The following is a 26,250-nucleotide window of genomic DNA, read 5'->3' as shown; positions in this document are numbered from 1 at the left end:
GGGCAGCGGCTGAAGCTTGTGCGTTCCCTATGAGAGATGGGCCTGCGAGGCCACGGTGCTGCCCTGTCTCAGCACCGGGGCCACAGGACCCATCGCTGAGGATGAGAGGGCCTGGAGCCCACCCTCCCCGTGCCCTCGCCTGTGAGGCCTCCTGCGGAACACAGGCTCTACTCTAAGTAGGGTGCGGGGGAAGCGCCTGGGGAAGTGGACTCCCAGAGGCAGTGCTGGAGCGGCAGAGGCAGTCGAGGAGCCGGGCGACTCTGGAGCCGGCCTCCCGTGTCCCCAACCACTTGCTGAAGCAAAAGCAACGGGGTCTGCATGGGGGGTGGGACGTGAGCCTGTGTGGCCGCCATCGGGGGCTGCGCTTGCGCTCCCAGCCCAGGGAAGTCCGTCTTCTGCGTTTGCGGCTCCCTGGATGTTTTCAGGTGAGCGTCACACATTCTAACTGATTCTTCGGTAGCAGGTGGTAATTGTAGGGATTCAGAAGCGAATCATTGACTCATTAATGTTAATGTTTTCCGCCTGAGAGCCCTCGTGAGCCTGAGTTTCATGTTGTGTCTGACCCTGCAGCGGCTCAGCACGTCACTTTGGACTGTCGCGCAGAAATTCAGAAGACTCGTAGTAGCTTCGGCAGTGCTCTCCCTGCCTTCCGAGCAGCCATGCATCTTTGAACTGTCTTCCCTTCCCTGATCTTGGAGAACATAGAGCTGCCAGTTACTGAGGTATGACGCCGGGTGCTGGGCCTCAGAACAGCTAGACCAAAGGCACTGGAAGGTCAGGCCTCCTGATCTGAGACCTCTGGGGAGGCTCCTTTCCTGTGGCCTCGTTCGGGACGGCCTGGGAGAACGCAGTTTGTGCGTGCGTTCCTCAGCTCATCCGAGCCGCCTGTGCGTCTGTGTCCATCTCAGTGACATTCCTTGTCTTCATTTTGCACAATGGGCTTTAGTGGAGATCAGGTGGCTCAGGGCGGGGCGCAGGGTCGGTCACTGGGACCCTGCAGCCCGCAAAGCAGCATCCTCAGGCAGTTCGTGCCCCGAGGCAGCAGCCAGCCGGCTCTAGGTGGGCCAGGCTTCCAGGGCCCCCACCCAGCCCGGCCACTGGGCACATGTGTTTCTAAAATTAATTAAAACTAAATGAAATAAAAAGCTCCAGTCCTTGGTTGCGTGGGCTGCACCTCACGTGCTCCGTGGCTGCATGTAGCTGTGGCTTCCCCACTGGGCGGCCCCAGACCTTTTTTTTTTTTGAGATGGAGTCTCGCTCTGTCGCCCAGGCTGGAGAGCAGTGGCGCGACCTTGGCTCACTGCAAGCTCCGCCTCCTGGGTTCAGGTGATTCTCCTGCCTCAGCCTCCCGAGTAGCTGGGATTACAGGCGCCTGCCACCACGCCCGGCTATTTTTTGTATTTTTAGTAGAGATGGGGTTTCACAGTGTTGGCCAGCCTGGTCTCCAACTCCTGACCTCAGGTAACCCGCCCGCCTCAGCCTCCGAAAGTGCTGGGATTACAGGCATGAGCCATTGCGCCTGGCCCCAGACCATTCTCAGCCCAGCAGTCTGCAGAGGCTGCCAGTCAAAGATCCTAACATTTCACCAGCAGCAAACCCTGCCTTCTGAGGGCTCGTGGCTCGGCGTGGGCTCCCCGGGACATGCTCTCACAATGCTGTGGGTGTGAGCGGGACCCGCCTGAAAATATACACGGCTGCTCTTAGTGAAACGGCCGCTGGCCGGGAAGTCTGCACAGCCCCCGTCGCTACTGTCTTCCTTTTTCTCAGGATGACCACACCATCCACAGAATGTTTACGTTTCCTTTCTTTTCAAGGCAGGGTCTTGCTCTGTCACCCAGGCTGGAATGCAGTGGTGCAATCTCAGCTCCTTGACCTCCCGGGCTCAGGCGATCCTCCCGCCTCAGCCTCCCGATTAGCTGGGACTACAGGCGCACTATCATGGCCAGCTAATTTTTAACTTTTTGTGGAGACAGGGTCCCACTGTGCTGCCCAGGCTGGTCTTTGGGTCTCTGTTCACATTTCTCTACTGTTGTAAGAGCCCCTCCAATGAGCTTGCCTGCTGCTGTCCTGGGCTCTGTCCCAGGGCCCTGTGCCCCTGTTCACACGGACGCGACCGCTGCTGTCCTGGGCTCTGTGTCCCAGGGCCCTGTGCCCCTGTTCACACGGACGCGACCGCTGCTGTCCTGGGCTCTGTGTCCCAGGGCCCTGTGCCCCTGTTCACACGGACGCGACCGCTGCTGTCCTGGGCTCTATCCCAGGGCCCTGTGCCCCTGTTCACACGGACGCGACCGCTGCTGTCCTGGGCTCTGTGTCCCAGGGCCCTGTGCCCCTGTTCACACGGACGCGACCGCTGCTGTCCTGGGCTCTGTGTTCCAGGGCCCTGTGCCCCTGTTCACGCGGACGCGACCGCTGCTGTCCTGGGCTCTGTGTCCCAGGGCCGTGCGCCCTCGTTCACAGACGGACGTGACTGCTGAGCAGGATGAAGCTGCGTTCGTTAGGGCCGCGCTTTCCAGGACACAGGAAAACCACAATATTTGTTAAACCCCATTCTGCCGTCTGTGTTTCTGCTGGAGTTTAGATAGAGCTGAGCTTTGAGGGCCGCTGAGTTTGGTAACATTCACTTCAAAGAAGGAGCCTGACGGTAATGAATTCCGCAGCCCCGAATGTGGCCGCTTCCTGCCGCCCTGCAGCGAGTGCACCTTTTGATATTCAGTGAGCCTGGATCTGGCAGTCTCTCGAGCCTCCAGCCGCCCTTGCGCATTGGAAAGGACGCGGGAACCTGAGAGGACCTGCAGCAGCGGGTGGCAGGGCTCCGTGGGGCTGCCTGCTGTCCCTCCAGGACCAGACCGCCTTTGCCGGCACCCTCCCGACAATGCACCGTCCCCCAAGTGTGGGCCTGACCCCCAGCTTGGCCCCATCCCCTGAGTGTGGACCCTGTCCTCCAGCGTGGTCCCTGTCCCCCATGGGGCGCCATGCCTAGCACCTGGTTCTGTATGGAGAGCGGGCTCTGGGAAGGTGCTCCCGTCTGCAGAGTTCGGTGAGGTTGAAACAGCAAAGGCCACAGCCGTTGCTCTGGGACTGAGATCAGGGCCGGTCCCCAGTGCTTCTGGAGACGCTTTCTGGCCCCTCCCAGGCCTGGGGCAGCTGGGAGGGATGGCTGGGCTTTCAGGCGCGGGATGGGACAGCATTGTGATCCCACTGGCCGCTGAGATGTGACCAGGGGAAGGAGACACTCGTGGTGAGGCATTCTGGAACCAGGGGCAGCCTTGTGTGAGGAGGGGGCAGAGTTCACAGGCACCAGGGCAGGGCTTCCTCCGGCTCAGCTCCTGGGCCACTTTGCCGGGTCTTTGTGCCCAGATAGAGTCCCAGAGGAAGACCAACAGGTTCCCAAGGCCTTTGGATTGTTTTAGGCCCCCAAAATCGTTCTGTAATTTCTCTGTGATTTTAGCCTGATGGACTTGGGTGTGTACGGGTGTCTACCTCCAGGCGATCCTACCCCCATCTTGCACCACTGGGCCCCCATGGGGGTGTAGGGATGGGCCCGTGGGGGCGTGGGGTGGGCCCGTGGGGGTGTGGGATGGGCCCGTGGGGCGTGGGGATGGGCTCGTGCAGGGGACCAGGCTGTTGATGGTGACTGCCTGTGGGGAGGGGCTGGAGGCCTTTGCCCCCCTGCTCCCTCAGGGCAGTGAAGTGAGGGCGTCAGCTGGGGGCATGCAGAGGAGTGAGGGTCCCAGGACCCAGGAAAGGGTTCTGGAAGTCTCCACCTTCCCAGGATATTCCTTTGTAGGAGGTGGGTTCTGTTTCTTACTACAGTCCCATCCAGGGGAGGGTTGGACAGGCCAGGGCCTGAGGGAATTTGGGGTCCTTGGAGTAAGAAACTTCGTTGATGAATGATTGGTTTATCCTCATCTTCTGGAAGGCCAATGCCAGCTGGCCTGGGGCCTTCCTCCATGCTGGGCCAGGTGTCAGCGCCAACACACAGGTGGCCTGGGTCTCACTGGGATTGGACTGTGGTTATGCTGAAAACACGTGGAGGCTGTGGGGGCCCATCCACGTAGTGGGTGCGAGGAATGAATCTCAGCAGCAACGGGCGCTCCTGTGTGAGCCACGGAGGCGGGACGGCCGGGCTGTCCCAGCGTCGGGTGCCTGTGTGGGGCCGCGGCCCAGGTTTCGTTGCAGGTTGTGCTGGAATTAGGTTGTTTGTCGCTACATTCGGAGGCTTTCCAAGCGTACCAGGCGCCTCCTGGGTTTTGCTGCTGTGCTCTTGCCAAGCGGGAAACTTCCCCACCTCTCGGGTCTGCTTTCTAGGCTGTCCCCGCACAGGCCAAGTGTCGCCGTGCGTGTGCGGGGCCCCAGACACGGGGCTAGGGTGTTTTCCATTGCGGCAGCACCTCCCGCCAGCCATTGTGAATTAAATGCTCCCTGTGACCCTTCACCCTTGCCGCTCTTAAATTCGTGCTTTAAAAACAGCTTAATGAGGGGTTTACTGGCCCATCTGGAAGTTTTTATTAAGCCCTATTAGTGCTGGAGCAGAGCCTGCCTGCAGGAAGCGATTGCCGGGTGAGCTCCGCCTGGGCTGCACCAGGCTCCACCAAGCAGCCCCAGGCTTCGCCCTCCTGTCCCTGCTTTAGCTGATGGCCCTTCCCTCCCCTTCCCAGCTCCCAGGGTCAGGAATGCAGTTTCTTTTAATTAAATTATTCCCTAATCAGAGGCAGCCTCCACGGCCTCTGCCGTGAGCTCGCCCAGCTGCCAGGCTGCAACCGGCAGGCCGAGCCAGCTCCTCTCTGGGTCCTTTCTCTTGCATTCCTGTGTTGATTTAATTGCACGGCCCCTCCCTGGGGGAGAAGCATCCTGTAGAGTGTGGTTCCAGAGGGTTCCCTCAAACCGGGAGGCGGAGCCCTTCCATGTCACCTGGGGCGTGAGTGACTGTGGTCCTGCGTGTCTCTGGTCTCAGTGTCTGGTCGTGTTCTTCATAGGAAGGACAGGGAAGCCCACTTGGGTGACTTTTAGAGCCCCCCACGTGACATGGGCTAGCTGTGAGCCATCTCCACGGGCCATTTCCAAGGTGAGAAAGGGCTCTTGAACGGCTTCCGCCACTTCCTCACCACGAGCGGCCCTTGGTTGGCCATGAGAGAAGGAGAGGCTGCCCTCAGACTCGGCTCCATCTCTGGAGGCCTCTGGGCCTGAGTCTCTGCCTGGGTGCAGTGGCCCTTCTGGACCCTCCAGTGCTCTCCACTGGGGTCTCGGGGTGTTTTTTGGCTCCAGGAGTGGTGTTCTTGCCTGGTGGCTTCTCTGTCACTACTTGCCAGGCTGTCTTCTTGGGCCACAGGGACCCCAGCATAGGCCCGGGGTGCTGCCCGGGGAGGACTCCTGTGGCTAGAAGGGGAGGACTTGTGGAGAGGAGAGGTGGCAAATTGGGACCCGGGGAGCAGCTGACATCCTGGCTGTGACCTGCAGGGTCCCTGGGGTCCTGCATGCAGCCAGCACAGTGAAGGAGGAGAGGAAGCCTCTGGGTGGACGCCGGGACCCCTTAGGGTGTGTGCCGTGGTGCTGGGTTCCACCTTCTTCACACGTGTGCATGCACAACTTTGGTGGGCACTTGTTTTTAGGGTAGTCTTTTTTCATCCACCCTATGTTAACCTCCTGGTTCTGTCCATTCTTATCTTCATGCCAACTCAGATTTGTACCCAAACACAGACATATGCAAACACACATGCGCACATGCGCACAGACACACGTGTGCAGATCCTATGCAAACACACGAGTACACATGGACATACACAGACACGTATGCAGATCATGCAAACTACAAACATGGACACAATGCAGATCATATGCAAACACGTGTACACATGCACACACATATGCAGACCATATGCAAACCCACGTGCACACATGCACATGTATGCAGATCATGCGAACACGTGCATATGTGTGCACACAAATACGTGTGTAGATCACATGTAAACACGTGCACACATGTGCACACACATGCAGATCCTATGCAACCATGTGCATGTGTGCATGCAGACACATGTGTAGATCATATGCAAACACACGTGCACACATGCACACATGCAGATCATATGCAAACACGTGCACACATGCAGACACTTATGCAGATCATATGCAAACAGGTGCATGCATGTGCATACAGACCCACGTATGCAGATCATATGCAAACGTGTGCACACACGTACGCACATATGCAGACCATATGCAAACACAGGTGCACACATGCACACACAGACATATTCAGATCATATGCAAATGTGCACACATGGGCACACAGACCCATGTATGCAGATCATATGCAAACGTGTGCACACATGCACACACACGTATGCAGACCATATGCAAGCACACGTGCACGCATGCGTACAGATAGACACGTATGCAGATCATATGCAAACACATGCACACATGCACACACATAGACACACATGCAGATGCACATACAGGATTTAGGGGTAAATGTTTGCTTTACTCAAACAGGGCCATGTTAGATACATTTCTTTCATTCCCTTTTTTTTCACTTACTAATATCTGGTGAAAATTACTAAGTTGAACCTAGAAGAATAGCATATATATATATAGTTTTTCTTCAGAGACAGGGCCTTGCTCTCTTGTCCAAGCTGGACTGCACTGGCACAATCACGGCTCATTGCAGCCTCGACCTCCGCAGACCCAAGTGATCCTCCCACCTCAGCCTCCCAAGTAGCTAAGACCACAGGCATGAACCACCACACCCGATTAATTTTTTTATTTTCTTTTTTATAGTGACAGGGTCTTGCTATGTTGTCCAGGCTGGTCTTGAACTCCTAGGCTCAAACTGTCCTCCTCTCTTGCCCTCCCAAAGTGCTTTAGGGGATTACAGGCATGAGCCAGCACGCCCTTCCAGAAAATAGATTTTAAAGGCCATTTTGTCTCATTCACATGAGCATTAACATTTTGTTGGTTTTGAATTTCTCCCATCACGTTGTTAGCCATTTCTGTTTTAAAAAATTCTCTTTACTATGCAGAATTCTAAACTACTGAAGAACTGTTTTGTTGCTGTGATTCATACTTCCAGTGCTGAATCCACTTGGGTGGCTTTAATCTAGAATCTTCAACATGGCTTTTTAATTGTTTTTATTAGACTGTATGGATGCAGGATGTTTGGTGGCATCTGCTCTTCATTGGTAGTGGATTAGTGACAGTGACAGTGAGCAAGGGGCTTCCTGTGTGGCTGAAGAGGGCGGTTTTGTCACCACCCATTCCGCAGGGGGCAGCTCAGCCCAGCAGGCATTTGGGGACTTGCTCCCAGCACTCTGCGGATGGGGGTCTGACTGCACGTGCTCCTCCCCTCCACCCCCCACTGCTGCCGGCTGGAGGGCACAGTCTGTGCAGTGGCCTTACCACCCCCTAGCAGGTCTGCATCCATTCTCCCGCCTGGGCCTTAATACTTGTTTCCTCCTTTTCCTCACTTTCCCTTGCCTAAACCGCCATAGATCATCCCCTTTATGGGTCTGTTCAAAGAGCTGGTTTTATCTATCAGAATTTTAAAATATACTCTAGCTCATTCATTTTTGCCTCTTGTAGTTGCTTGCTTTTTCTGGGAGAAAGTGGTTTATCATTTCCAGTGCCTGGAGTTGGTTCAGCTATGTTCTGTCTCTTCTTCTCTAATGAAAGCCAACTGGAGGGCGGCTACCCACTTCTGGCTATGTCCCTGCCCTACCCTGTCATCTGAGACCCCTGGCTGCCCCTGACAGTGGCCGATGGTGTGGTTTTATAACCTTCAGCGCTAATGCCTGTAGACCAAGGACCACCTGGAGAAATGCTTCGAAAATGCCACATGCTCAGGGTTTTACAGGTGGCCTTTTGTTTCTCAACTTTGATTTTATTGCACTGTGGCCAATGTGCCCTGAAGATTGTTCTTTTAATTATTAAAAAAAATTAGGCATGTGCATGAATGGTCAAATTGTATTACACGACTTATAATAAAAACAGAAGCCCTTGCCGTACCACTTCTCAGCCACATGCTGTTCTCCAGACAACCCTTTTATCACTTCCTGCACTTAACTCTGGTATTTGTCTGTCTTTCTGACTGATAGGTTTATATGGGTTATTCTTTGCATATCACGGTTAGACACTGTGTATACATGTCCTCTTATGAACGACAGGGATTGCCCTCACACACCCTAATGTTCTTCTCATCATCATCAGTATAGCTGTGTCACAAGTATAATTTTTATTAGTTTAATTGTCTTTACATTATTTTGACTCTGTAAATATTGTGACTGCTGAGCCAAATAGTGAACTATAGTAACTTTTTTTCTAATAACTCTTCATTTTTCCTGGAGTTCATAGTTGCCTTTTCTATTTTGATTGGCTTCATTTTTCATCTCTGATCATATCTCACTCATTTGTTCCAACTTTACCAGCACAACTGGTCAACCCTTTCCAATACTGTTGTTTTTACAGAATCAAACACATTGGACAATCCATCAGTTTTTTCTCTCCACTTTGTGAAGATTTCCGCTCAGGACCTCATTGTTACTGCTTGGAGCAGATGCTTTGTAGGCCTCTGGATTTGGAGATTGTGGGGCAGGTTAACTCTGCCAGATTGGGTGCCACTGATGAGTTTGTCCCTCTGCCCATTCCAGGGATCCTAAGATGGTTCCCAGGAGCAGGTGACCTCATTGTATTGAGGGTAAGGCTCAGAGTCCACAGCCCCTCCTCCATGTCCTTCTAAAGCAGTGCTCTTAAGGAGGATTTCTCTTTTTTTAGAGCTGGGATATTGCTCTGTTGCTCAGGCTAGTCTCAACCTACTGGGCTCAAGCTGTGCTGCCGCCTCAGCCTCCTGAGTAGCCAGGACTATTGGCTTCCCTGAGAAGCCTGATGCTTTAGTGGGGAAGGTGTTTAGAGACCAAGATGTGGGTGCTGGGTGCCCGTTGCTACTGGGGTGCTGCAGCTTCTCAGCCCCTCAGCCGGCAGAGTTGGGAGATACATGGCTGTTCAGGAAGCCACGCAATGGGGAGGAATGAACTGTGGACAGCTGGGGACCCTCGTAGGCCACAGTGCACCGTGCCGGTGTTAGCAGCTGCCACATCCACCCCACACTCCTTGCCCCTGCTCTGTTTTGCCATGACGCAGATCCCAGGCATCACATTCCTGCATTTGGAAATACCTCCTCGTACACCTGAAGACAGGCCTTCGCAACAACACGACACCAACAGCACATCACACCCGAAAACCGAGGCGACTTTCACACAGGGCCTTTGCAACAACACGGCACCAGCACCACATCACACCCGAAAACCGAGGCGACTTTCACACAGGGCCTTCGCGACAACACGACACCAGCACCACATCACACCCGCAAACCGAGGCGACTTTCTTCACGTCTATGTTAGTAATGCCTTTACTCAGCTGTTTGTCCACACAAGGGCTGGCCGCATTAGGTGGACTCCCGTGCGCTGTCTCCCTGCTTCAGGTCCTGCTGGATCAGTTCCCCAGTGGCCGCTCTGCCTGCCATTCTGCCTACCTGGCTACCGGTCGCTGTGGGCTGGGGGTGAGAGCTCACAGCTGGATCAGAACCCCCTCTGTGGCCCCCCTTGGGAGGTGGCTGCCTTCTGCCACCTTGCTGTGGAGGCGAGATTGTGCAGGGACCAGAGGCTGCCCTGGTCTGCCTGTGAGAAAGCCCCTGGGTGGTTGCTGCCAAGGAGCATGGCTGGGCCTGCGAGACAGGGTGCCCCGATCTGCCTGGAAGTTTTCTGTCCAGGCCGCCCTCCCTCATCGCCTCTGTCCCGTGTCGGCTGCTTGGAATGCGTCTCTCTGGGCCTCATCTGGGATAAACAGCTGCTTCTCTCCCCTTACTCCTCAGCTGTGGGGAACGCTGGTTTCCAGGCCCGCTCACAGGATTTTTAATGTTCCGCCCAGACCTTGCTAACACCTCTCAGCGGCTAAGCCTAGTTCTGTAGATTCTCTTACTTCTGTTTTGTTTTTAAATTTTCTATGTAGTCAATCTTTTTACATTTCAAACCTTTTAACCTTTGTTTTTCTCCTAAGAATTGTATAGTAAAACCCGCACAGGGACTGCCTGGATGCCGTAGGTTCTGTTCACGGGGTTTGCTGCGTGGTTACATAGCGGGTCTCCTCGCCCATGTCCCCCGTCCCTGCGTCGGTGCTTCAGCGCACATCAGGGTGGGGCTGGTGTCAACGCTTCCCACGTCATTAGCTGGAACTCACCGCGCACTGCGTCTTTCCCTCGATAAAGAACTTGCACGAGCCCCATCAAGGTATAGGGAGTGGCCGTCACCCCAGAAAGTCCCGTCATCCCCACTCGTCACCGCCCCCATTTGTACAGAGATACAGCTGTCTTGTTCTAAGGGCGAGTCCCTGTGAGAATGCGTGGAGCGTTTTGTCTCTGCCCCCACACACTCCGCCAGGGGGTTTGGCTTTGTGCCGGTGCCTGGCTCGCGGGTGAACTTTCCACAGGGCCTGCCTTGTCCGCGTCTCTGCAGGGAGCGCAGGTCCGTGTGCCCACCCAGGAGGTCTTGGACCCAGTGGCCCCTCAAGAAGGGGTATGGCGACTGTGTTCACCACAGGAGGGCTCTGCACTGTCTGAAAAGGGGAACAGAATGCCCCAGTGGAAGCAGATTTGTAGGTGATATTAGGGAAGCTTCCTCCTGCCTTCTACTTACCTGGACTTCTTATCCTCCAAGGCGCTTGACTCACAGTCTTACCTCCTTGAGTTGCCTCCAGAAGAAAATGGTCTTTGTTTTACTGAGTTCCTTCTAAGCACAATCTGTGATGGGGCCCGTTCTGTCCTGTCCTCGCCCTGCTGAGCACTGAGACAGAGACCCAGGCGACCTGCTGACCGAGGCCAGCTCCCGCCACACCTGCTCTGGGCCAGGTGGTGCCGAGTTGCTTCCTCCTTCAGGCTCTGATGACACTGAAGCTCCCCGGGGAGAACAGCGGTGTCCTTTGCTGCGGGAGACACCTGCAGATGCCTGCTCTGGGCGTGCAGGGGCCTCTGGGGAAGGATCCGCGCCTGGCTCCCTCTCTCCATCTGTCCCTCGTTTTGGACGGGAAGTCGACTGTCATTCCTCACGTTCCAGTGTAACGTGTTATGTTTCTCTGATGGCTTTGGGGATTTTATCTTCAGTTGCCAGTTTTTTGACTATGATATGCCTACTTTTTACCAAATTTGGATAATTTTTGCCAATATTTGGGGGGGTTGCCCCATGTTCTTTCTCCTCTCCTGTGGCTCCATGGACATGGACATCAGGCCTCTCCCTGCCTTCCACGAGCTCCTGGGCCCTGTGCTTCTGTGTGGTGTTTTCTAAAAGCCTCTCATCTGTAGAATGAGTCACTGTGGCTGCTATGTCTTTGTGTTCACTGCCTTTTCTTTCATTCTCCACTCTGCTGCTGAGCTCAGCCAGGGGCATTTGTGCTCTGGAGATTTTAGTTCTTGATCTGGAGTGGGCCTGGCCTTCCTCTGAGACTCTGCGTCTCTGCTCAGCTCTCCAGACTGCCTGCCTGGCAAGCACGTTTTCCTGCGCTTTCCTGTCCTGATGCTTTCCTGCATCCGTGCGGAGCCAGCGCTTGGGGTGTGGTGTGGAGAGAGGGGAATGTGGACATGCAGTGCGTGCTGTGGGGGCTGACGGGCTGGGGCCGGTGTGGATGTCGTGTCGGGGGCTGAGCCAACGGGCCAGGGCCGGCGTGGATGTTGTGTTGGGGGTTGAGCCGACAGGCCAGGGCCACTGTGGATGTTGTGTTGGGAGCCGACGGGCTGGGGCCAGTGTGAATGTTGTGTCAGGGGCTGAGCCGACGGGCCAGGGCCGGTGTGGATGTCGTGTCGGGGGCCAAGCCGAGGGCCAGGGCCAGTGTGGATGTCATGTTGGGGGCCGACGGACTAGGGCCAGTGTGAATGTCTTGTTGGGGGCCCAGCCGGCGGGCCAGGGCTGGTGTGGATGTCGTGTTGGGGGCCGACAGGCTGGGGCCATTGTGGATGTCGTGTTGGGGGCTGAGCCGACGGGCCAGGGCCGGTGCAGATGTTGTGCTGGGGGCCGACAGGCTGGGGCCAGTGTGGATGTCCTGTCCAGCAAGGCCCTGGAGGTGGTGTCGGGGCAGAGTCTTGACCGAGGCCGGAAGGATGGTGCCGGGGGCAGGAGCCTGACTGCCTTGGAGGAAGGGGGTCCCGGGGCGGAGCTGTGGGGTGGGGAGCCCATTGTGGATGCTGGCTGCTTCACCCTCACCCCCAAGTTCTGTCTGTGGGTCTCCATGAGGCTCCTCCCAGGGCAGCCCTGCCACCTGCTGTAGCTGAAACCCAGTCCTCTCTGCACACCAGTGTTTCTAGGAAAACACTTCCTGTCTTTCTCCCCAAGACCTCCAGGACGTGGGCCTGAGGTCGTCGCTGCCTTCTTCAGTTGCTGCTGCCCGAGGCCCCCGAGAGTGACCCACATGAGACTGCGGCCCAGACGCCCTCCCTGCCTCTGAGGGCGCACACTGTCCACAGCAGGTCTGTGGGTGGTACGCCCTCCCTGCCCCCGAAGGCGCACACCGTCCAGAGCGGGTCTGTGGGTGGGACGCCCTCCCTGCCCCCGAGGGCGCACACCGTCCAGAGCGGGTCTGTGGGTGGGACGCCCTCCCTGCCCCCGAGGGCGCACACTGTCCAGAGTGGGTCTGTGGGTGGGACGCCCCCAGCGGCCTCCAGGCCCCTTGTCTGTGGGGCCTGTGCCCTGGTGCTGCCGGCACTGCTGTCCTCACGCGAGCGCCGGAGATATGAGCTTTCCCGGGGGGGCTCAGCAGTGATGGAGGTGGGGCGGGAGCTGTGTGTGTCCACCATAGGTCCTGACAGAGATGAGGCAGAGGCCACAGGGCTGCCCTGCCCCCTGCCCCGGGCATGTGGGGTGATTCCCGCCCACTTCCCAGGTGTGCCAACCCCCACGTTCCTTCCCTGTGAGTGTGTGAGCTCACATAACCCCTGGACGTGGGTCATCCACCCTCCACGTGGGGTGGATGGTGCCTGTTGGCCACACTGAGCACACCTGGAAACGCCGACTGCCGAGTGTCAGGGGAGGGTCTGGAAAAGCCGCGAGTGAAAACAGACTGTCTCCTGAGACTGTGTGGTGAGGGGAACACCTGATTCTGCAGCCTGGGAGTCCACGCCGACACGCCGACTGCCTACACAGGTGTCACGCAGGGATGTGGATGCTGCTGGGCTGTGCGGGCTCCAGCCCAGGAGGCCCCGTGGGAGGAGCAGGTGCCATGAGCTCGTCCCACGGCTGCTCGGGAGTGAGACCCACATCCCACAGGTGTCTCTGAGCAGGCGCCCACCCCAGGACTGGCTGAGAGTCAGGGTGCACCCCGGGACACCGGCCCCACATGAGAGTCGGGGTGCGCCCCGGGACACCCCCATATGGTCACTTAAATTCACATCCAAGTGAACCAAAGTTAAATGCGATTTAAAATGTGCTTCTCAGCCACGTGGGCTGCCTTTGAGTGCTTCAAGGCCTGAAGGGCCGGGGCCCTTGAGGCACACCGTGACCCAGGACAGCTCCGTGGGCACAACGTCCCCGCAGCCCACGATGGCCAGCACTTTTCTGGGGTCTCATGAGTCGCTTGGAGGCTCGGCACACTTCAGCCATTTTTCATGCCCGGGACACAAAAGACAAAGAAATGGTAAGGTGTGGTGCCCACCAGCCTGACTTAGGTGAAATACTTGGAATACATTAATCCTAAACAGTCTTTGCCGCGAAGTCTAATTTCCGTGGACGGGAAGCATTTTCGTATTTATCCAAAACCCATAAAGATAGCTAAGGTCATTACTGCGGATTTGTTTCCCGAGAGCTGGTGACACCTGCAGAGCTGAGCCACAGGGACACCTGGGGCTAGGAAGTCTGGTTGTCACGGCAACCAAGTATGCACAAGCCGCGCGGCCGGGCGCAGGGGTCACTGAGGCCACTTCCTGTTTCTCGGCAGCGCCCACGGACAGCCTTAAAATATGTAACAGTCCGCTAAATTACTCGTAACTGAGAGCGTGCAGTTAACGTAATTTTATCTAAAGCACGAAAGCCCTTAACCAGCACTTTCAGAGATGTCTGGTTACTAGAAAATGCCCTCTCGTTTGCCATCTGATCTCTGGTTTAACCCAGCCAGCCGCCCCGCGCCACGTCCCGACGCCATGTCCCCAGCTCTGCACCTGTATGTCTTGCGGGCAGCACAACGGCGACCCTCCTATGAAACGTCCTCAGGACGTGAGACATGGCCAGCGGGCAGATGCAGCTGTGAAGCTCAGGCCGGTTCTGGAGGTTCCTGTGCAGAGCTTGGCTCTGGGTGACCACAGGCCAGGGAGCTGCAGTCCACTCCAGACACAGCCTGGTCAATCCCAGAGGAGGGAAGGAGCCCACGGTCAGGAGGAGGCCAGGGGTGCCGGGCGAGCACAGCAGCACTCCTGTCCCCTGGAACACCTCTGGGGTGGGGCTGACATCAGGACCTCCCAGCACCCCTGCAAACAGCCCCAGTACGGGGGCAGGCATGTCTTTTAGGGGAGGGCAGCCCTGCCTGGTTATCTCCAGTGAGCCGGAGGGGTCAGCGGGCCTGGACAAGCCCCAGAATGGCGCCCGCCCGCAGCGCACACGTGTGGCATTTCTTCACGTGGGCCTGCGCAGCGTGTGCTCTGTGCGGCCACACCATGGCTGTGTGTTGCCCATGTGCTTGGGGGAGGTGAGATGGTGGTGACCCGTCCCCCATGGTACCGGGATGAGAGTGGCTTTGGGCCTGGTTCCGCACAGGATTGCTTCTGTGTGCTGGGCTGCAGATGGCCCCACACGCGTGACTTTAGCTCTGCCTTCAAGATGAGTTTGCAGCATGGCAGCCCCTGGGTGGCGTCTCCATCCCCGACGCTGAGCCGTACTCATGCTCTCAGAGCTGGCTGCGCAGAGAAATAGCCGTAACAGATCCGCAGCTCAACACTCAGGGGATCCCAGAGCTGGCTGTGCAGAGCAATGGCCATAACAGACCCGGAGCTCAACACTCAGGGGATCTGCGAGGGGACACCCGGGACGTGGCCAGTTGCCAGGAGAGGGGTGTTCCTGACGTACCTTCATTTGCTGCCAGGGAGCCAACGAGGCATCCCAAGGCTGCAGGCCTCAGTGGCAGAGCCCGCACTTGTCCCTCTGAAGCTTTTTCAAACATGGTCACAAAAGATGTTTTCCCCGTGGCCAGAGACATGGAGAAGTGCGGTCTGGGGCTCTGCATGTGGGCGGATCACAAAGGCCACCTGGTGTCCCGGGGCCACGTGGGTGTGGCCTACCAGTGCCCAGCCCCGCCACTGGCGCGCAGCGAGAGCCGAACTCCCCAGCCCCCATCATCCAGCCCCAGGGGCGTCTGTAGCCCACAGCCCCTGTTCCGTGATGGTGCAAAGTAAGATTTGCAGTGCTATTTTGTAACTTTTCAGCCTAAAATATAACCTGTAAAAACGAAGGAAACTTTTAAAAGCTCCCAGCTGTCTCTGGGGCCGCCATTAGAAGCCCCTGGGGTGGCAGAGGGCGGCCCGGCGCAGAGCTGAGTGACAGGCAGTCAAGAGGGAAGCGTTTTGCTCCCTCGTCCCCGATTTTAACAGCGAACTTAATGGATTTCCTGTTTCTAACGTGGATGGTGGCTGTCATTTTTGAAGGATCCATCTGTGCTATATTTAATGACTCTCTGTAAGTAACTAAAATAGTTTCCACAGAGTTAATGAGGCCTCAACTGGCGTTCTCTCCTACGGTGGCCATTGCAGTGACTTGCACCTCCAAAGCGTTGTGTTAAATCACGTTTCTTCCTTGGTCAGAGGCGGCTCAGCCCACAACCCACTGGCCCCTCATCCCTCCCTGTGCTGGAGGCTACCCCGTGTCCCTGCCTGTGTCCTGAGGGCTGCCCCCAGCCTGCACACCTTCTGCACCCTCCAAGCCTCTGCCCCTCACTGGTGGCCAGGCAGCGCCTGGGTGTCACCTGCCCCAGCTGCTGACTCTCACCTGCCCCGGCCCCCGCGTCTCACCTGCTCTGGCCCCCGGTGATGGTGCTCGTCTCACCCGCCGGAGGCACCGCAGTCGCCCCACCCTGCGTGTCTCTGGTCCCACACGGCTGCTGGCCTCCAGGACTTCCGTCTGGAAAACCCCATCTCAGGCTCCACCCCAGCACTCTGCCTGGCCAACAGTGCACCCTGACCCTAGGCTGGCCTGGGACCCTCCATCCGCTGATTGGGGTCGCCAAGGCTGGTGGTGCATGAGTGTGCTGCTGGCCGCCCAGCCCAGCCCAGAGCAGCCGCCAGGTGCCCCTCCACATGTTCCCACATGCCCCAGGCCGCCAGGCGCAGATCTCGCCTCTTGGTGGAGAATCTTCTGGTTCTTCAGTGGCAAAGGGTCCCTCCTCAACCTCTGATTCCCATAAATAGAAAAGAAAGGTGAGCACGCACCTCTGCCTGGGTTTTATTTGGGGAGCAGGTGCCTAGGACCTTGGCCGCGGAGTGAGGGACCCCGGCCGTTGTGAGGATGAAGAGGGCTCTCCGCACCACCCTGTGGTCTCTGCCTGCCCTCTGCCCCCATCCTGCGCCTGGCTCCTCTGGTGTTTCAGACCCATCCATACCCATGCCTCACACCTATGCACACAGGGCCCACCCAGCCTGAATGTCCCCAGAGTCACCCCTTGGTCGCCCCTTGGCTCTGCAGAGCCGGATCTAGGGTGAGTTTTTCTTTGGCTGTTTTTATATCAGTGGTATTAAAACAAGTAGCCCAGGACCCTGCCATCTAGGAAGGGAGCACGGGACGGTGAAAACCCTACAAGCCCTCAGGCCTCGGGGGATGCCCTTCCTGGGCCATCCGAGCAGGCAGCAGCGAGGCCGGAGTCCTTAGAGATGCCGATTTAGGGCTGAGAGCTGTGTGGCCCTCTGCGTCAGTCACTATGGAACATTACTGATTAGCACTCGGATATTTAGTTCAGAGAAACCACATTTCCATCTGATTCCAAGGCAGTAAAATGTTGTCACCAATGGTCATGGGAGAGAGGGAGATGGTCATGGGAAGGGAGGGAGGGAGGGAGTGTGTCACCAATGGTCATGGGAGAGAGGGAGGGAGTGTGTCACCAATGGTCATGAGGGAGGGAGTGTGTCACCAATGGTCATGAGGAGGGAGGGAGTGTGTCACCAATGGTCATGAGGGAGGGAGTGTGTCACCAATGGTCATGGGAGAGAGGGAGGGAGTGTGTCACCAATGGTCATGAGGGAGGGAGTGTGTCACCAATGGTCATGAGGAGGGAGGGAGTGTGTCACCAATGGTCATGAGGAGGGAGGGAGTGTGTCACCAATAGTCATGGGGAGGGAAGGAGAGTGTCACCAATGGTCATGGGAGAGAGGGAGTGTGTCACCAATGGTCATGAGGAGGGAGGGAGGGAGTGTGTCCCCAGTGGTCATGGGGAGGGACGGAGGGAGTGTGTCACCAATGGTCATGGGAGAGAGGGAGGGAGTGTGTCACCAATGGTCATGAGGGAGGGAGTGTGTCACCAATGGTCATGAGGAGGGAGGGAGTGTGTCACCAATGGTCATGAGGAGGGAGGCAGTGTGTCACCAATGGTCATGGGAGGGAGGGAGGGAGTGTGTCCCCAGTAGTCATGGGAGGGAGGGAGTGTGTCCCCAGTGGTCATGGGAGGGAGGGAGTGTGTCACCAATGGTCATGGGAGGGAGGGAGTGTGTCACCAATGGTCATGAGGAGGGAGGGAGTGTGTCACCAATGGTCATGGGAGGGAGGGAGGGAGTGTGTCACCAATGGTCATGGGAGGGAGGGAGTGTGTCACCAGTGGTCATGGGAAGGAGGGAGTGTGTCACCAGTGGTCATGAGGAGGGAGGGAGTGTGTCACCAGTGGTCATGGGGAGGGAGGGAGGGAGGGAGTGTGTCACCAATGGTCATGGGAAGGAGGGAGTGTGTCACCAGTGGTCATGGGAGGGAGGGAGTGTGTCACCAGTGGTCATGAGGAGGGAGGGAGTGTGTCACCAGTGGTCATGGGGAGGGAGGGAGGGAGTGTGTCACCAATGGTCATGGGGAGGGAGGGAGTGTGTCACCAATGGTCATGAGGAGGGAGGGAGTGTGGCACCAATGGTCATGAGGAGGGAGGGAGGGAGGGAGTGTGTCACCAATGGTCATGAGGAGGGAGGGAGGGAGTGTGTCACCAATGGTCATGAGGGAGGGAGGGAGTGTGTCACCAATAGTCATGGGGAGGGAGGGAGGGAGTGTGTCACCAATGGTCATGGGAGGGAGGGAGGGAGTGTGTCACCAATGGTCATGGGAGGGAGGGAGTGTGTCACCAGTGGTCATGAGGGAGGGAGGGAGGGAGTGTGTCACCAATGGTCATGGGAGGGAGGGAGGGAGGGAGTGTGTCACCAGTGGTCATGGGAAGGAGGGAGGGAGGGAGTGTGTCACCAGTGGTCATGGGAAGGAGGGAGGGAGGGAGTGTGTCACCAATGGTCATGAGGAGGGAGGGAGGGAGTGTGTCACCAATGGTCATGAGGAGGGAGGGAGGGTGTCACCAATGGTCATGAGGAGGGAGGGAGGGAGGGAGTGTGTCACCAATGGTCATGGGAGGGAGGGAGGGAGTGTGTCACCAATGGTCATGGGAGGGAGGGAGGGAGTGTGTCACCAGTGGTCATGGGAAGGAGGGAGGGAGGGAGTGTGTCACCAGTAGTCATGGGGAGGGAGGTAGGGAGTGTGTCACCAATGGTCATGGGGAGGGAGGGAGGGAATGTGTCACCAATGGTCATGAGGAGGGAGGGAGGGAGTGTGTCACCAATGGTCATGAGGAGGGAGGGAGGGAGTGTGTCACCAATAGTCATGGGGAGGGACGTAGGGAGTGTGTCACCAATGGTCATGGGGAGGGAGGGAGTGTGTCACCAATAGTCATGAGGAGGGAGGGAGGGAATGTGTCACCAATGGTCATGGGGAGGGAGGGAGGGAGGGAGTGTGTCAGCAATGGTCATGGGAAGGGAGGGAGGGAGGGAGTGTGTCACCAATAGTCGTGGGGAGGGAGGGAGGGAGTGCATCACCAATGGTCATGAGGGAGGGAGGGAGGGAGTGTGTCACCAATGGTCATAAGGAGGGAGGAAGTGTGTCACCAATGGTCATGGAAAGGAGGGAGAGAGTGTGTCACCAGTGGTCATGGGAAGGAGGGAGGGAGTGTGTCATCAATGGTCATGGAAAGGAGGGAGGGAGGGAGTGTGTCACCAATGGTCATGGAAAGGAGGGACGGAGGGAGTGTGTCACCAATGGTCATGGGAAGGAGGGAGGGAGGGAGTGTGTCACCAATGGTCATGGGGAGGGAGGAAGTGTGTCACCAGTGGTCATGGGAAGGAGGGAGGGAGTGTGTCTCCAATGGTCATGGAAGGGAGGGAGGGAGTGTGTCACCAGTGGTCATGGGAAGGAGGGAGGGAGTGTGTCACCAGTGGTCATGGGAAGGAGGGAGGGAGGGAGTGTGTCACCAATGGTCATGGGGAGGGAGGGAGTGTGTCACCAGTGGTCATGGGAAGGAGGGAGGGAGTGTGTCTCCGATGGTCATGGAAGGGAGGGAGGGAGCGTGTCTGGTTTTTCACTTGGAGAGCTGGAGCGATCACGGGGCTCAGGGCCCACAGCGGTGTGCATTCTCTCGTGGACCCTACGAGCAAGCATCTGGTCTGTGTCCTGCAGAGCAGGAAGGTCGGGTGTGGGGAGCCTCCCCAGGTGTTGGCCTGCCCAGCCTTATCCCCATTTGGGTCAGGGCTGTCTTCACAGGGTGCTGGAAGGGTTTGTACTGAAGCAACCTGCAGTCCCCCTTCAACGTGGAGACGTTTGCTCCCCTCCCAGGAGGGGTCAGGGACGGCCCAGGTTGCAGTGGTGGAGACGTTTGCTCCCCTCCCAGGAGGGGACAGGGGTGGCCCAGGTTGCAGTGGCGGGGATATCCCTGTCCCCAGGGCTCAGCATCTCGTAGGGCCTCAGAAGACCGTGCGTGTAGCTGCAGCCGCCCAGGCCTCGCGGTCCATCAACAATGGTGAGAACTGATTCCAAAGTCTAGAGCTCTGGGAAGCCACTCCAAGAGGTGCCATGTGGCATTCGCCATTGTCTGCAGATTTTCTCTTCCAGGTATTTCATCTTAAACTTCCATTATAAACCGAGGCCTCAGAATCCCTGTCGGGGTGTCGGGGGCCTGCAGGTCTGGCCCTGGCCTCGCCATGTGCCTCGGGCTGCCCCACGGCGAAGCCTCTCTCTTCTGTGTGCCCCACGCCTCCTGTGGCTGCAGACCTGACATCCAGAGCCTTCAAACCCTAAACTGTCTCCAGCAAGGCAGTTATGAGGCTGCATCCTTGTTTTTGCCTTTTCTGATGCCCCGAGACGTCTGTGAATGGCACAGTACAGTTACCTGCAGCGCTGGCTGGGCCTGCAGGCCACAGGCTCCTGCCTTGGGCACCAGCCTGGCTGTGGATCTGTGTGAATCCTGAGGGGGAGGGCAGCTGAGAAGCACCAGTGCCCACCTGTGCCTGGGTGCTGGGGCACCTGCATTTCCTCTGCACCAGCATCAGGGCATCCAGCAGGCAATGAGCCATTAACATGGGTGCACCGGGCGAGGCACCAGGGCAGGAGTGGGGCGTCGCACCCTGTCCAGCGGGCAGGGCTCAGGAGCGTCTCCCTGGACCCTGCACATGCAGCGTCTCCGCTGATTGGGCCAACGCTGTCTGTGTCACAGGAAGGAGAGCAGCGGCCGTGGAAGTGAATGTTTCCCACGAGAGCTACTGCCCCGTTCCCCAGGCAGAACGCGTCAGGCTCCTCACGGGGCTGTGCTCAGTCTCCCGGAAGGCCCAGCACAGCACGAGGTGGAAACGACGCCGGGGCCGTGGAGTGGAGCAGGGGCCCTCCCGGAGCCGTCCCCCTGGCTAAAGGGAAGGGAGGTCCCTGGGGAAGAGCAGGGCGTGCAGATGCTGGCGCCCAGCAGGCAGTGCGTGCAGCTGCGCAACGGGAAAGGCACTGAGGCGGGGGCGAGGACGGCTCCTCTCCCCGGCAGCGGCAGCGTGTGCTGTGGCCCTGCGTGTTGCCGCCTCGTTCAGGTGCCTGGGGCTCGCTTCAGGCAGCGCTGGTGTTTGCTGGGTGAGAGCTGCCTGGAGAGCCCTGGCCCTGGCCTTGGCGCTGAGGCCGCCCTGGCAGCGTGCTGCTTATTGACTTTCCTGGGGACGCACTGTCCGCCACGCTGAGGCGGAGAACAATGGCAGCCCTTGTGCACGCCGCGCAGCTGCTGGAATTCCTCAAGACCCAAGCAAAGAAAACAGAAGCAGGTGGGCCCAGGGCAACCCTTTTCTTCCCAGGGTGTCCGCAAGGCCCAGCCAGCCAGGCGGCTCTGGCTTCCGTGGGGAAGATGGGGCCCAGCGAGCCTGGGGCGTGAGCGAAGTGGAGGGGGTCCCGCTGAGAGACCAGCAGGTGTCAGCTTGGCAGCCTGTGCCCTCCATAAGCCGGGGCAGCATAAGGACCGACCGTCTGTCCATTCAGAGACCAGGGTCGCGCTGCCTCCACGCACGCCGATCTGTTTATTCAGTAATTGGCGCACGTCAGTGTGGATTTGCAGGCGTTTATTTTGTACTTTGGGTTACAATCCAGTGCTGCTGTAGCAGCTTCTTCACGGGCTTTTGACTTTACTGTAGTATCTCAGGTAGAGATGAGTTGCACCACTGGTTGGAGGAAGCTCCCCGCGAGCCTCCCTCCGCTTCCCCTCCGCACTCTCCCGTCCTCTCTGTGGCAGGTAGACACTTCCCCCACAAGCCTCCGTCCGCTTCCCCTCCGCATTCTCCCATCTGCTCTGTGGTGTGTAGATGCTGCCCCTGCGAGTCTCTGTCTGCATCCCCTCCGCACTCTTGCATCCGCTCTGTGGCGCATAGACACTGTGGTGTTGTGAGTCGTGTCATCGTTGTCATGCTGGGCAGCGGGTGGCCTCTGTCCCATCCAGCATCCTCAGAGCCCAGGAGGGAGCCCGGCCTGTGGGGTCTCTGGGGCCCTGGGATGTGACCTTCCATTGACAGATGCGAGCTGTGGGCAGTTTCCAGCAGCCACATTCACGGTGGCTTCACCTCTGAGAATAGCACTGGGATGGCAACCCGCATCCGCATTCTTATGCTGGGTTTCCAGTGCGAAGAATCCGTTGGGCCCCCACGTGTCCCCCGCATCCAGTGGCAGAGCTGCTGCCTTATCCTGGGCCTGTGAGGGGCTGACCAGTGTTGGTTCCGTGTGGACCCACCATGACCTGCCTCTGCATCCTTGCCTGGCTTCCATGCCCATCTGGGAAGGACAGGGCCAGAGGGAGACGCTGCCTCACATGGAGGCTGGGCTACCTCCCCAGTGCTGCCTCCCCAGTGCTGCCTCCCCCAGTGCTGCCCCCCCATTGCTGCCCCCCCAGTGCTGCCCTCCCGGTGCTGCCTCCCCCTTGCTGCCCCCCCAGTGCTGCCCCCCGATTGCTGCCCCCCGATTGCTGCCTCCCCAGTGCTGCTCCCCCTAGTGCTGCCCCCCCAGTGCTGCCCCCCCAGTGCTGCCTCCCCAGTGCTGCCTCCCCATTGCTGCCTCCCCATGCTGCTTCTGGGCTGGGAGGAAGGTGAAAGCTGTTTTCATGCAAACCTATGGGAGGGGAAAGGCTTCCCCCAAAGTCTGCCGGCAGCATGTTTGCAGGGCGCATTCTCAGATGTCAGGTCCGTGCAGCGTCCTGCAGGGTGGCAGGTGGCGGACCTCAGAGCGGGGCCTTTCCCTCCAGGGCGAAGGGTGCTGAGGTCACAGGAAGCCCCAACCTAGGCCCTGGGTCCCACGCCAGAGCTCCCACTCCTGCAGACCTGACCTTGCGTGTCGATGTTGAGACTAATACGTGGGGGCTGGTGCCTCTCAGTAGCAAGATCAGCCCTGTCTCAAGGACCGTCTCCATTAAACTGAGTTTCTGAAATGGTTTCTTTGTGAAATGTGTGGCTTCCATTAACTCACCTTTGGTATGTCTCGTTGTTTTAGGATGGGAGTCCCAGCTTCTGGAGACGGGGTTCCTGGGGATCTTCTTGTGCCCGCTGTGGACGCTGTCAAGGCTGCCCCAGCACACCCCCACATCCCGGATTGTCCTGTGGGGCTTCCGGTGGCTGATCTTCAGGATCATGCTCGGAGCAGTAAGTGGAGCTCTTCCGCATGGTGTTTGGGGAATAACAGTGGCTCTTGTAACCTGTGCGGCTTTTAGGAGAGGTGAGGCTGTTTCCTTCCTCCCCCTCTGCCCTCTGTCCTCCTGTCGGCCTGGCCTGGCCAGCTGCGCACTCTTCTGCCCCTTCAGGGGCCTGTGTTTGAATGCTGGGGACAGGCTGGCTTTTCCCGGGCATGTTCATGATCCCTGTTTCTGGGACAGAACCACACCTCTGAGTCTGTTTCAGGAGGAGACTCAGAGGAGCACTGGACGCCCTGCTTCCCCCACCAGCCCTCCTGAGCTTCCCCCACCAGCCCTCCTTTGCTTCCCGGAGTGTCCAAAATATTTCAGAGCTCGTTTTTAAATGACAGTCTCAGGCCGTGGTGGGCACGTTGGCAGACATATTAGGGTGAGGGAGGTATGAGACCCGCCGTCCTGACGCTCAGGGAAAGCGCGGCCTCCTCATGGTCTCTTGGCTGCGTCCTTCCTCCCGGGTGCTTTGCCTGCTTGGCTTTGACGTCTCTCGGGACGACCAGACTGTCCAGGTTCCCTGCTGAGCCCCGGGGTGGGGGTGGTGGGTTCCCTCCTGGGCCCTGGTGTGGGGGCGGCAGGCTGCGCGTGCTTCCTGCCCAGCCAGGGGCTGCTCATCTGCGTCTGCCCTGCAAACCGTGAATCACATGCCAGCCCCCTGTTCAACTTCAGTAATGTGACCTCTGAGTTCACAAAAACATGATGTGCACTTTAAAAGCAGGAGCGACGTGGTCCTTTTGACGTCTGCCACACTGACCAGAGCTACGCAGCTCTCACCTGCTCTTCCGCTTCACATGGTTTGGTAGTAAGATTTTCATTTTGTGCTGGAATGATAAAATCTTCATGTTTTTGTGTTGGAAACCATGTCATACAGATATGCTCTCTGAGCATCTGTTTGCTTAAGTGTTTCGTGGAGGATTCGCTGAAGACGTACGGAAGAGTTGGGCACTGCCCCAAGGAACTTGTGCCTGCCCCACCCGACAGCGCGCTCATGCCAGGGTCACGGCCAGAGTGTGCCACCGTCTTGGCCACTCCTTCAGTCCGGAACGTTCCTCTTCCTTCCCTGGCCTCGAGGCGTGGCTGCCATGCCTGTGTTCAGCTTCCGGTCATGCCGCAGGCAGGGGGCCCGAGTGCTGGGCAGCTCCTCTCACCCTGTCCCCCCGGGGCAGCTGCGGACCCTTTGGACACCCAGTCCTGAGACAGCACTGGCCACGGACTCAGGAAGCGACGACTCCGCGTGGTTTGGGGTATCATGTAGCACGAAGTGTCGCTCGGTGTAGCGTGTAGCATGGTTCAGTGTAGTGTGTAGTGTGGCTTGCTGTAGCGTGTAGCGTGGTTCTGCATAGTGTGGCTCGGTATAGCGTGTAGCGCGGCTCTGTAGCGTGTAGCGTGGTTCTGTGTAGCGTGGCTTGGTGTAGTGTTTAGTGTGGTTTGGTGCACTGTGAGGGGCTGTCTGGGCCCATTCCTCACCGTGTGTTCCCTGCATCATAACGTCCATGTCTGGGCATAGCTCTTCTTTCCATCTCGTTCAGCTCGGGGCTTTGTCCCCCTGTGGCTCCCATCTTCCCCAGCGCCCTCCTTTTCCCTCCCCCTCACTCACATCCCTTGCGTCTCACCTTGCGCCAGCCCTTAGCCAGTGCTGCAGAAACGTCAGCCATGCATGGAGTGAACTGGCCATTTCTTGAGGTGCTCCCTGGTGGTATGCGAGCACCTAATTCCCTTTATTCCTTTTCTGGGAGGGTTACATGGCCTCTCATGATGAGCACTTGCTGGGGTTGGGAGGGGTCACTGCAAGCTCAGCTGCACTAGCAGGAGACCCACAGAGAGGGACCTCAACACCAGGGGCCCTCTCACCCCCCAGGACAAGGTGTCCAGAGGGTTGTCCCAGGCAGGGAGCCTCCAGCTTTCCTCTCTGCCCTCTGTGGCATGCCAGCTTCAACCCAGGTGTTCCTGCCCCAGCCGCACGGGGGTGGTGGGCACCCGTCCGCGATGTCACGGCACACCTGTGGATGGCGGGCACCAGGGCGTCCCTGACAGGTTGGTTTTCTGGGGCTGTGGGGAGTCTTGGGTGCTTACTCTAGGTCCTCACTGTTTTTACTGTGTGAACCCTGCAGGGTGACTCCGCCTCCCAGGAGCCGCTCTCACATGCTGCAGCGTGGTGACCTCTGGGCTGGTGAGCTCAGTCTCTGCCCATGAGGCCAGGTGTCTGGGGAGGGCACTGGAAGCAGCTGGAGGCAGCAGGGCCTGACCTGCCCCATCCCCTCGAGGGCACGAGCAGGCCCCCAGGGCTTGTCAAGGGCCAGGGCCTTCCCATCTCTGCCTCCTTGCCCGGTCGGGTGTGCTCGGGGCCATGGCACAGCAGGAGGGAAACATGGGTGGGTGGGGTGTTTGGAGAGCTTTCTGGATGTGGTGTCGGGCAGGGTCCTGGCTGAGGGGTGGGTGAGTGGCTGCAGAGCCTTCTGGATGTGGTGTCGGGCAGGGTCCTGGCTGAGGGGTGGGTGAGTGGCTGCAGACAGTTGGCCATGGCTTGTTGGAGGAGGGCATAGCTGCAACCCGGCATCCAGATCCTGCAGGAAAGTGGGATGCTGTCTCTGGGTTTACTTTTCCATTTAATTAGAAATACTAGAGTTGTTTCCATGGCTCCTTTTAATGGGACATTGAAATTCTTCATTGTCTCCAGCCAGAATACAGATACTCTCACAGGCTGTGGGTCCTGATCTTTCCAGGGCTTAGTTTTAGGTTCCACCCTCTGCTGGCTTGAATATGCACAGACGTGTATGCAGCATTTCAAAGGACTCTGTGGACAGCAGCCGTGCGGGGGAAGCGCTGTCAGGCCGAAGCCCTGGGAGAGAAGCAGAGCTCCAGGGAGAGGAGCCGGCCCCGCAGAGGAGCCGCCAGGTGGTTGTATGCAAAGCTCCTGGTGCCAAGAGTTGAACAGCTCCCACAATGCCTAGTGGATGCAGGGACTCATCTGCTCATGGGAAGCACCTTTTATAGCATTTTGAGTGATTGCTAGTGCCAGCTGGAGAAGAAATTATCAGGTGC

General features: G+C 58.0%; 1 protein-coding gene across 2 annotated transcripts in view; it reads left to right on the top strand.

Annotated features, from left to right (window-relative positions):
* Positions 1-492: 492 nt before the first annotated feature.
* The window catches only part of LMF1 (lipase maturation factor 1), a 77,139-nt gene continuing 51,381 nt past the window's right edge, over positions 493-26,250 (top strand). The window contains exons 1-2 of one of the 2 annotated variants that reach the window (XM_055364858.2): positions 493-722; positions 23,019-23,167. In XM_055364858.2, the coding sequence (XP_055220833.2) occupies positions 23,156-23,167 (12 nt within the window). In that variant the 5' untranslated portion in view covers positions 493-722; positions 23,019-23,155. The remainder of the gene's footprint in view (positions 723-23,018; positions 23,168-26,250) is intronic. The other variant, XM_055364859.2, reaches the window with a different exon arrangement.

Source organism: Gorilla gorilla, chromosome 18 (genome assembly GCF_029281585.2).
Source record: "Gorilla gorilla gorilla isolate KB3781 chromosome 18, NHGRI_mGorGor1-v2.1_pri, whole genome shotgun sequence".
Classification (NCBI taxonomy): domain Eukaryota; kingdom Metazoa; phylum Chordata; class Mammalia; order Primates; family Hominidae; genus Gorilla; species Gorilla gorilla.
Note: the sequence above shows the minus strand (reverse complement) of the source record. Positions and strands in the feature narration are given on the sequence as shown.